The sequence below is a fragment of the Engystomops pustulosus genome, chromosome 5, assembly GCF_040894005.1.
Source record: "Engystomops pustulosus chromosome 5, aEngPut4.maternal, whole genome shotgun sequence".
NCBI lineage: Eukaryota > Metazoa > Chordata > Amphibia > Anura > Leptodactylidae > Engystomops > Engystomops pustulosus.
Window position 1 is genome coordinate 188,882,101 of NC_092415.1, and position 12,239 is coordinate 188,894,339.

A 12,239-nucleotide genomic window follows, 5' to 3' on the forward strand; every position below is an offset into this window, starting at 1 on the left:
CCAGATGTTTTCTAACACAACCTACCCAAACACGTGAACACGCAAGCTTATCGCCTCGCTAGCTTTTGGCACCAACCTTCTCACAAATTATTATATGTTAATAAAATATATTGTCTTCTCGAGACATTCCACACTGTGCTCCTAATTTTTATTGTATTTGGCCATGATTGTTTATGATAAGAAGAACTTAAGGTGTCTGGAACAAGGTGCTTTCCACCTTGTCCAGCACAGAACTTGCTCGTACAAGCCGGTATCAACTACGTATTAGTTAAGTAATGTAAGGCTTTTCGGAGACGGCATCCAACGACTGACGTAGCCAACTTTGCAAATAATAATAAAATAAATGCACATAAAATGAAGTCATTTTTTGGTCCCGGTTCTTCATCTATTACAGGTTTAATGGTATGAGAAATCCCTGGGACTGCTCGATGCATTCACCGTAAAACTGCAGCAAACGGGATTTCATTTTAATGAAATAACTTGGGTTTTACATAGATGAATAAAAGGGTGCCAATACTTTTTATTGTTTAATGAAAGGCAGAACACAGGAGTGAGAGCTATAAGTGGCAAAACTGTGTCCAAAATTATTCCAGTTACTGTGTTACTGGGAGGCCTCATCCATATGGGGAATGGACGATATTCGGCTCATGACGTCTCGTAGGGTCGGGAGAGAAGCTTTCGAAAAGTGATGTTTTCTGAGGAGGGGGTGACCATACTTCTGTACATATTGAGAAGGGCGGGAAAGCTACAGTCCATGCTGTAGCTTCACGGGCTGTTTCACTGTTCAAGGAGCACTTCCCCCACCCTCCCACTCTACATGTTTACATTAGGCAGAAGGGAGGGGATAAGACAGTGTAACAGTCTGACTCCGTGCTCTGGTAATGCATAATTGAAAGAATTGATTTCTGAAGGAAGGAGGCCATGGTTAACAAATATGGGAAGATAAGTAACGGTACCTGAGTCTATGAGTAAGTGCCCCTGGTTCATCATGAAGGTTTTTGATGGTGGATTTCCTTTTAAGGACGCAGCCTTTTGTGTTTTTGTTTTTTACTTTGCACATTTCAAAAGCCATATTTTTTTTTTTACATTCCAAAGCTGTTTGGGGGCTTGTTTCTTACTATATGAATGTTACTTCCTTGTAGCACCATTTGATGTTCTATGCATTGTACTGGGAAACTGGAAAAAAATGCACAAGTCAGTGAAGCCGAGGAAAAATATCAGTTGCACCATTTTCTCATGGGCTTTGATTTCACCGATTTTACTGTTCAGTCCAATTGGCTCTTTCCCTCCATTCTTTCGGGTCAGTTTATTATCGTGGTACCAAACTTGTATAACTTTTTTACACATTAATAACTATTAGAACAAGGCTCAGGGATAGCTGTTTATGCTTATTTTGGTTATGCCTGTTATGTTGAAAGTGAAAGTTTGGAATTTTTAGTTTGTTTTTTAACTTTTAAAATTTTCTTGCTGCAGCTGTTGGTGGGGGGGGGGCTGGTGCAGAGTTCAACACGCTCTGGATTCTGAACCAATTCTAAACTGATTTATATAAATCCCATTACTCTGCTACTGCAAATTTTCAGTAATTCTGGACCATCTGCAGCGGGCATTATACCATATATACTTGAGTATAAGCCTAGTTTTTCAGCAAAAAAAATGTGCTGAAAACCCAAACTCGGCTTATACTCGAGTAAAAAAAAATATAGCTTTTACCAGGTTTTGTGGTAAAATTAGGGGCCTCGGCTTATACTTGGGTCGGCTTATACTCGAGTATATACGGTACATTCAATGCCCATGTATAATCTAGTTGGATCCCTGCTGCTATTCGGCATCTAATTAAAAAAATAATATCTAGACAATAATATTATCATCACAATACTCGTATTGTAGGCTCTCGCTTTCTATTTGAGCACACATACTTACTCTCCAGTAACCGGAGGTCTACTATGATGTCACGCTCTTCTCCGCGTCTACTTCAAAGTTGTCTGGCAGCTGTGTTGGATTATGCTTTTTATTTTCCTTTCCATTGAATCTCTTCCTCTTCGCAAAATATCCAGAGCAGCTGTCATCTTGTCTACCTGATGTCTCCTGGTACTCTCTTGGCCTCCAGTAAATAATATTTGGCTGCAGCTATTGACTCATGGGAGGTCACATATTACCCTCCTATGTTCTCTACCTGCTGATTTCTAAATGGAGAAAGTCCTCCTGGCTCAGCTGGTGTCCATCTCGATGTCCTGTCAGTTGTCTGTCCTGCATGAGGGTCTCCTACATGTGATTGATGACTGTGGGGATCTATGGGGATTACCTTGGTGATGTTCTATCTGTATATTAACTGCCAATCTTGTCCATGTTACACCAGAAAAGTTTTATTATTCGCATATGCATGTAATGTGTAATGTGGTTATAGAACAGCATGCTACCAAGTGGCTAGTACTCATGTGTACTGGACGTAAATCGGGCCAAGGTCAACAAGCCTTTTTTGGTGTAAGCTTAATTTAAAAAAGTTCTCAAAACTGAACTTGAAGGAGACTTAAGCTAGACGGGCACACTAGACGTAGATGGATGGTTGAAGAACAACGGCGGAAAGATTGTTGATTGATCATTTCAAAGACCCAGCCATACAACTATAGGCCTATATTGGCTGTGACAATGATTTACTGGCCGTACATCTTCATGACAAAAGGTGAAGGACGTATGATTGTTCTGGAAATGTTCTTTCAAGGAAGGATTGTTCTTGGAATTAAGATCTTGAATATAGGGAGTCTACCAGCTGTTACATCAACTTGTAGTAAAAGCATAATTCTGTGGGATACTTTATATAATCTATTTTATACCGGTCTCCAGTGTTGGTGCAGTACTTGCAGTATTTGGCACCTATTTGGATCAGCCGCAAGTAGTAGGGATTCATTTGACCTCTTTCGGCCATTCAGTGGCCACCTCTGAGAACCCAATGTATCTTGTGACCTAGGAACTAAAGGACACGTGAAGCCAATGATTGGCTGAAATCAGTTATGTGACTTCCTGGTACTTTTTGGCCCCACGGAGTAACTGATGACTGTAAGTTCTGTAAAAACAATGCAACCAGAGTAAGGAAGTATACTTCATTTTTATTTTCACCCCCTTAGGGGTTTCTGCTATTCCTTCGAGAATAAAATATTTTTTGTCTCACCATTTTGAACATTGTTAACTATGTGGTCTTGTGGTCCGCTCGGTGAAAATGTATTGTTTCCTGCTCTATCCTCGGCATTGGCACCACTGCATGAAGATCCTAGTCGGTGGTGCTGGTTGTCTTATGGATTGTCTCAATGATTGGGTCATAAGTAATTAAGGTGTCTGGAAAAAAAAAAAAAACATTTTTTGATTTTCTGATCCTTACCGTAAATTAGAAAGTTGTCCTACATATGTCTAATAATAGCCGCAGCGCTTCATGATTTTCTGATGTTCTTCGGTTAATGTATTGAACGCAGAGCCGTGGATTCAACGTTTGTTTTATGACAGAAAATGGGATCTGGATATATATAGCTGCCCTATACAAAATCCCAGGCTCTGGATACCTCTTTAAAATAGAAATTTAAGAGTAGCAGAGTTTAAAAAAAAAAAAATGATGAGAAAAATCTGTTTCAGTCTGTTCTGTGCCATTATAAAAACATATTAAAGGAGCCGTGCAGATTCCATCTTAATGTGCCTAAAACAATATTTAAACAGTCCGGCTTACTACTAATATGTTCTTTTTTGCTGTAGACCCTCTAATTGTGTAAATATGTCAGAGTTCTTACATCCTTCACATGAGAGGTGCTTTGAACATTCTTGTTAAAATACGCCTCCGGCACATGCTCTCCTTATGAAATTGTGGGGCCAAACACGGCCATACACTTACTATGGGATTTGGTGAAGGATGATGGGCAGAATGTGCCCCTCCGTAGACTCTTCTACAAGAAACCACGGTGAACTCACATCCCATAGATCAATTTGATTGAGATCTGTGGAATTTGAAGGCACCTTGAACTCTTTGTCATGTCCATCAAACCATTCCTGAAATATTTGCGTTATGGCAGGGGGGACATTTTGTGTTTGAAGTCTGGATATCCACATGAATATATGGACCAAAGGTTTGCTAGAACATCCTTCTCTTCCACAATGCACCCAACCAACATGTTGATGTGGCCACCATTTTCATTTTGCTTCTTGGTCCAGTTCTGATGTTAATGTGCCCACTATACCACTATAGGCACATTTAGCAGTCGATAGGGGTCAGTATAGGCACAATGAAGAGTCTTTTCTCACGAACCAAGCTGCAGTAACTTTATTTTATAGGCAGCTGTAACTTTTTCAAAACTTTGTGCTGTATTAGTTCTTCTGTGGCTTCTATTCAATCCCCACATTCATCAGTGAGCCCTTTAACCTGTTACTGGATTAATATTTGTCCTTCTAATGATCATTCTAGTAGGTACCATCTTACTAGAAGGGCACAAAGCATATAAAGAATTGCATGACTTTTTGTTAAGCTTTTAGATACTTGAAGCCCTCACTTTAAAGACAATTCAACATCATGCTGACTAGGGCTGTGGAGTCGGGATAGGTAACCATTTTGATGGGATCCAAGTCGTGATAAAAGGGACTGACTACGACTCCACAGATTTGAGTCGGAAGTTTATACCATCTCCACAGCCTTGATGCCAATCTTTGAAGCAAGTAAGAATTAATAACTTGCTATGGTAGATCATGTGTGATGCTGAAAATGTGGTTATAAAATAAAAAAAGCCTTGTTCAAATAATAACATAAGTTAAAATAAATATATGAATATGTTGTGGTTGGTATCTTTTGTTTGATGATACCAAATCTTTCCTTTCAGGACCGGTTGGTGTTGGCCTGAATGAACTGAAGCGAAAAGTCCTCCTCGGCGACACCCAGCACTACGGCGTGACTGTGCCACGTAAGTACTGATCACCAGTCTGTTATTTAGTTAGGAGGATCTAAGTCTCCAATGGGATTTGGTCAGATAATCGGAAGCTGCTAGTGAACACTTAAGTATTTCCTATATGGCTATATGTTCCTCCTGCTTGAGATATTACAAATTCTTGTGGGCGCGAGTAAGTTATAAGTGATTTTGTGGTTTTCTTATTTCCTCCAATTAGTGGGCGTTGTGCCTCATTTTGTAGTCACTTCCTAAGTTTTTCTAAAGTTTGTACTGCACAGGTCTCCTGTCTTTTTTTTTTTTTTTAGCTCAAAACATTTTGGGGCAAAAACATTGGGGTAGATAAACATAAAAAGAACAGTGCCCAAAGTAACCAAATTCGTTTTTTGTAGTACCCATAAAAATGTAAGCTGCATAAGTGAATAATAATTTTTTGACCAGTCACACAGTACATGCGGTAGTGCAAGTAGGCCAGTCAGGGTCAGACTGCTTGCCAGAGAATGATTGTATCTCAAATGGGCTACAGTAATTGGCAGAGGCCTAGCAGGGAATGTTGTCTAGTGGTTTATTAATGGTGGTCCCAAGGAATCTCAATCCAAGATCTTAAGTAGTTGCAGTTCATTGATAGGTTCGGACTAGCCACCAGAGGACCTTCCAGTGGACCACAAAAATGATCTGAGGGTTCTAGGGGAAGCATCTAGTTATTTATGGATATTGAGCCACTGTACTCTTTTTCTCCACTGGCCCATGAAACCTATATATCCAACATCGTCCATAGATAATGATTTCTGACATAGCAGTGTTGCCTTAATTTATAGACCAGGACTAGCCACCAGAGAACCCTCTAACGGAACCCCGTAATGGTCAGAAGCTCCGGTAGGCAGTTTCCTAGGGGTGATGGGTGATGAGCCCTAGAAATCCAAGGAAATATGTATGGTTTGATTTTGGCCAAAAGACCATATATAGCCCTACAGCCAATGGTTGGGGAACATTTTTGAGTTGGTGCCAGTGAGTTAAGCACCTCAAGTTATACAAGAACTCCCCAAGATTGTCCAGAATTTTCGTTAGCAATCCTACTGTGCTTGTCTTGCCATGACTAAAAAGGGTAGGAATACTCTGTCAAGAAGTGGATCAGGGAGGGGTCTTCATGCCCCATTTTACTAAGATGAATTTGGAATGTATGAGTTGAAGTAGCCTTTAGGACTCCTCAGGCACTATGGCTCAGTGATAACTGCAAGCAACCAATCTGAGCCAAGCTATCATTACTTACTGAGCTTTGGTACAATGTAAGCAGCACTGTGATTGGTCGCAATGTAAACATAGCCAGTCCTTCTGTTAAACGACTTCGATAAATGTGGGCACTGTGCCTGGTTTTGAGAGAGAAATCTGATTTTTAATAAACAAGAAGGATATGAACGTTGTCTGGACTGAGCTCACAGCTGAGACGCCTCAACCGTTTAATGGCTTATCGTGTACGAGACTGTATTCCCTGATGTCTATTACATTCTAGCGAGCGGGAGATGGACCACAGCACCACAGCTTAAGGTGTTCCGGTCAAGCAGACGGCTCTGTCCATCCAGTTTCCGTCTTCTATGGATTTCTCATTATTCACATTAATGTCGGGGGGGAAATTGACAGCGCCATCTTTACAAGCCTCGTGGGAACGAAAGGGAATCAATAATTTCTAGTGTTACGAAATGTAAAAACAAATAAAGCAATCATTTAACACGCCGTAAAAGACTTTGCTTCACAATTACATTAATGGGTCCGGGTTTTCCATAAAGCGGCTGATTCTTCATCCACGGCCACAGCTGCTACATTAGCAGGTTTGATACCGCTTTTCCGGATTTAATATCCTCCGGAGTGATCACTGGGTAATAATGGCGTCTCCCCCGCAGATGAGTTTTACAGTTAATCAAGCTGGAAGTTCAGGCTTCAAAGTGTTTCCTAACCCCTGAGCTTACCGGCGTGATACTGTACATCACATATGTACTAGTAATAACGAAGCCTAACTACAAGCCTAGTATAAAGTGACCAGAGCACATGACTACTTCAACTAGGTCAGATCTTGAAAGTTTATGGGTCTCAATCCTTGAAAACTCCATACTGGATTCTTGAGATTGTGAGTTCCGAATTTTTGTAGGTTCTTAGCTGTTTTTCAGTGTTCCAATGATAGACCACTGGTAGAAGATAGATCACTGGGATGCCTCCCTGGAGCTACTGAGCCTGAAAGCAAAATCGATACGATCCCCCTGCACCAACTTAAATGTATTCTTTGTATTGGTCTCTTTATATGAGGTAGATCCAACATAGACTACCCAGCCCAGGTGTGACAATGTCCTCTCTACTCTTTCAAGTTTCTTCTCCCACCGAATCTATGGGTAAAAGAGACCATTCTAGTTTAGTGTTGCCCACCCTTTAGGTCACCCAGTTGTGTACTCACCTGCCATTTCTCTGTACCGCAGACATTTGGGGTACTAAATAAAATATAGCACAGGGTTTCCTTCTTCTGCTCAAGGCTGGACTCAAACTGGATACTGTCATAAAGTGATGCGATACCCCTTAAATATGCAATCACTTTACCCCATGGTAATTCTAAAGAATATATTTATTTGGCTCTTACCCTGATGGTGGCCACCAGTGACAACCCTGTAGTGCCACCAGGTTCCAGAAGTATCTGCAGCTCTCAACGTCTGGAGAGCCACATGCAGGAGGCCCAGCAGCTTAGTTCTTGTTAAACTGTTAAGTTGTAGTGACACAGAATGACCACTATACAGAGACGGGAGCTGTTCTTCTTGCTCCGTTCTTGACGTTGGTTCTTGGATTGCGGTCTTGTGAAGATCTTTAGAGTCCACCACAATCTAATATTAATGACCTATTCTATGAAGTGATTATAAATATCTTTAAATTGGTAAATCCCTTTAAGCTATTAATGACATGTCAAGTGTCTTCGGAATTTGCGAAGACTGATCAAGCAATTTGTATACCAAGTAATTCCAGAAGACTCTTATAGTAAAATGATTATAAGGGTTTTACCTTATAAACGTTCTGCTAATAATTTTGGAACTGTAGATCGTAAGTAATCGATGGGCATGAATTCAATAAGGAAACGGAATGCATAACGATCCTAAATGATCCTAAAGAAAGATGCACAGAAGTCTTATTCACCTCTACGAGATCAATGACCGTAGTCTATATCAAGGTTCTGAATTGGAATCCACACTCCCAAGACATTGGCTTCTGGGATGCCAGGCTATGACCGTGCAGTGAGTGCACCATTCATTCTGTGCAACCAGACACCTTCCCCGCCACAGCACGAAACATTGACGCTTGTATTAATCATTCTGGTTACAGAGAGGCCACTTCCTGAAGAAAGGTTTACTTTATGTTACAGCTAAAAACTACCATGTTTCATAACTTTACTTTTCTTGGAATGATCTTTAGTTATGTTTGAAGCTTCGCTCAGAATTCTGCTGGTCGCCTCTCGGAATCCATCAGCACCTTGCAGACTGACACCTCCCCCTCCATCCTTCCCCTTCCTAACAGCTGATTGCACTTCTGTAATGCACTGTTCTGTCCTGTAGTCTGGTGCAGGGCATTGTAGGACATACATGGTTTATGTAGATCTTGCATCCCTCACAGTGCACCACAGCAGACATTGGGTACTGTAATTTAACTATTTTTTTCTACTTAACACGAGTGAATTGCAAATATTTAATTTATAACTTTTTAATTCCTGTTTAATTCCTGTTCAGAAGACTGATGATTGGTCAGACTTTGGCCAAATTGACATTGATTTGTCCTATCTATAGTACTGTGCAAATGTTTTAGACAGTTTTAGAAAGAATGCTTCCAAAATAGTGTGTAGAAAAGAGAAAGTTTAATAGAACTAGAGGGCGAGAGCCGGGGTATGGAGTCCCCAGAGGGGCGAGGGCCGGGGAAAGGAGTCCCCAGAGGGGCGAGGGCCGGGGAAAGGAGTCCCCAGAGGGGCGAGGGCCGGGGAAAGGAGTCCCCAGAGGGGCGAGGGCCGGGGAAAGGAGTCCCCAGAGGGGCGAGGGCCGGGGAAAGGAGTCCCCAGAGGGGCGCGGGCCGGGGAATGGAGTCCCCAGAGGGGCGCGGGCCGGGGAATGGAGTCCCCAGAGGGGCGCGGGCCGGGGAATGGAGTCCCCAGAGGGGCGCGGGCCGGGGAATGGAGTCCCCAGAGGGGCGCGGGCCGGGGAATGGAGTCCCCAGAGGGGCGCGGGCCGGGGAATGGAGTCCCCAGAGGGGCGCGGGCCGGGGAATGGAGTCCCCAGAGGGGCGCGGGCCGGGGAATGGAGTCCCCAGAGGGGCGCGGGCCGGGGAATGGAGTCCCCAGAGGGGCGCAGGCCGGGGAATGGAGTCCCCAGAGGGGCGCGGGCCGGGGAATGGAGTCCCCAGAGGGGCGCGGGCCGGGGAATGGAGTCCCCAGAGGGGCGCGGGCCGGGGAATGGAGTCCCCAGAGGGGCGCGGGCCGGGGAATGGAGTCCCCAGATCGGTAGACCACTAGGTACTTCCAGCTTGATTAACTGTAGACAGCAGAGACGTCTGCAGTCCCCACAGCGAGGGAGATGTTGGATGTTGGTAGAAGTAGAGTGGGCAGAACGTTAAGCCTTGGCAGTCTGCAGGGCGACAGACCACCAGTGTAGCAGGAGCTACCATTCACAACCACTAAATCTAATTGTACCTAATGTGTCATACTATAAAACCATCTTGCAAATTCTATATGACTTTTGATTTGTTTCTTAGTGCACTATCCCAGCACTGTACGGGTAAGGTCTCGTGCGTCTTAGCTCGCTTTTCCTCCTTCCCACCGGCATTTGGTAATCAAGTCATCTGTGAAATGATGCAATTAAGTAATTACTTTGACATTTGCGAGCCGTCATTACCGCAGTCCTCCCGGTTCTGCCCCCACTCGGCAGCCGTCACACATGTTCAGTAGTGGTTTCATTCGGAGGTGGAAGTTGACACAGTAAGATGAAACTCGTCTGTATCTGGGAGCGCACATGTGTGACACTCAGCCCTCGCGTTTAGTGAGCTGTCTGACAGATGAGTACATCTTTAACAGCCTACACCGGTCTCACTCCCATCCCATACATGTGTTAAAATGTTCTGTTTGAGACATACTTATAAAGATGATTTCCTCCAAGGGACTTTAACCTTTCTGTCCTCCACAGGAGGCTGAGGGTTTAATGCAGGTTAACATATGTGATCCCATAGGGAGCTCAGCCTCTGTTGTCAATTAGACCCCATCAGCCGGCAGCAGGCGAGCAACCTGGAAATCCGCACGGACAAGTGATGGAGAAAATACCCTTTATGACAAAACCAGATTAAAATCATGTAATAAATGCAGCTAGATATACTATGAAGCGCTGGCGTTCTGCTACAGCTGTTTTGGAACCTGTAAAGATGGATGAGTGCAGTACAGAGCATCGTCCATAGAGCTGCTGTCTAGACCTACACTGGGTAAATTGGATTTTTATTACTTTTATTAAAACTTTTTACCCAGGTTTTGTGCCTGTCATATGTTAAAACCAAAAAAAAAATGCTAAAACTTTGATCCCCTTGAAGCTGTTTCTTTTAATAACTTCTCAATATCAAATAGATCCAAAGTTTTCTCAAAGTTCTTCATTCCGATCTGAACAGAAGAACAAACTACGGTGTATTGCTCCATAGTGAGACCTTTTTTATTTAATACTAACATCAAAACTATTTTTAAGATCCATCCCACCTTAGGTCACAATTTATTGGGATTGGTTTCAATTTTTGATGTATATCGTGGGGATTCTATTTTGATTGTTAATGGAATAAATTGATTTGTGCTGGAAAAAGGATCCCATGAGATTGACATGACTCTCAAGACCGCATGTTATAGAGCAGGAGAAGTTTAGCAGATTGTACATAGTGTTTTATCTGCAGGCAGCATGTTATAGAGCAGGAGGAGCTGAGCAGATTGTACATAGTGTCCTATCTGCAGAGAGCATGTTATAGAGCAGGAGAAGTTTAGCAGATTGTACATAGTGTTTTATCTGCAGGCAGCATGTTATAGAGCAGGAGGAGCTGAGCAGATTGTACATAGTGTCCTATCTGCAGGCAGCATGTTATAGAGCAAGAGGGGCTGAGCAGATTGTACATAGTATATTATCTGCAGGCAGCATGGTTTGGAGCATGTACTCTATGCTCCATAACACTATGTACAATATGCTCAGCAGCTCTTGCTCTATAACATGATCCCTGCATATCGGACACTGTGTACAATTTGCTTAGCTCCCGCTGCTCTATAACATACTGCCTGCAGATAGGACACTATGTACAATCTACGCAGCTCCTCCTGCTCTATAACACGCTGCCTGCAGATAGGACACTATGTACAATCTGCTCAGCTCCTCCTGCTCTATATCATGCTGCCTGCAGATAGGACACTATGTACAATCTTGCTCAGCTCCTCCTGCTCTATAACATGCTGCCTGCAGATAGGACACTATGTACAATCTTGCTCAGCTCCTCCTGCTCTATAACATGCTGCGTGCAGATAGGACACTATGTACAATCTGCCCAGCTCCTCCTGCTCTATATCATGCTGCCTGCGGATAGGACACTATGTACAATCTTGCTCAGCTCTTCCTGCTCTATAACATGCTGCCTGCAGATAGGACACTATGTACAATCTGCCCAGCTCCTCCTGCTCTATATCAAGCTGCCTGCAGATAGGACACTATGAACATTCTGCTCAGCTCCTCCTGCTCTATAAGATGCTGCCTGCAGATAGGACACTATGTACATTCTGCTCAGCTCCTCCTGCTCTATAACATGCTGCCTGCAGATAGGACACTACTTGCAATCTGCTCAGCTCCTCCTGCTCTATAACATGCTGCCTGCAGATAGGACACTATGTACAATCTGCCCAGCTCCTCCTGCTCTATATCAAGCTGCCTGCAGATAGGACACTATGTACATTCTGCTCAGCTCCTCCTGCTCTATAACATGCTGCCTGCAGATAGGACACTACTTGCAATCTGCTCAGCTCCTCCTGCTCTATAACATGCTGCCTGCAGATAGGACACTATGTACAATCTGCCCAGCTCCTCCTGCTCTATATCAAGCTGCCTGCAGATAGGACACTATGAACATTCTGCTCAGCTCCTCCTGCTCTATAAGATGCTGCCTGCAGATAGGACACTATGTACAATCTTGCTCAGCTCTTCCTGCTTTATAACATGCTGCCTGCAGATAGGACACTATGTACAATCTGCTCAGCTCCTCCTGCTCTATATCATGCTGCCTGCAGATGGGACACTATGTACAATC

General features: G+C 43.3%; 1 protein-coding gene across 2 annotated transcripts in view; it reads left to right on the plus strand.

The window, feature by feature from the left end:
* The window catches only part of MPP7 (MAGUK p55 scaffold protein 7), a 227,840-nt gene that overhangs the window by 198,902 nt on the left and 16,699 nt on the right, over positions 1 to 12,239 (plus strand). For both annotated transcript variants that reach the window (XM_072154085.1, XM_072154086.1), the window contains exon 14: positions 4,851 to 4,931. In XM_072154085.1, the coding sequence (XP_072010186.1) occupies positions 4,851 to 4,931 (81 nt within the window). The remainder of the gene's footprint in view (positions 1 to 4,850; positions 4,932 to 12,239) is intronic.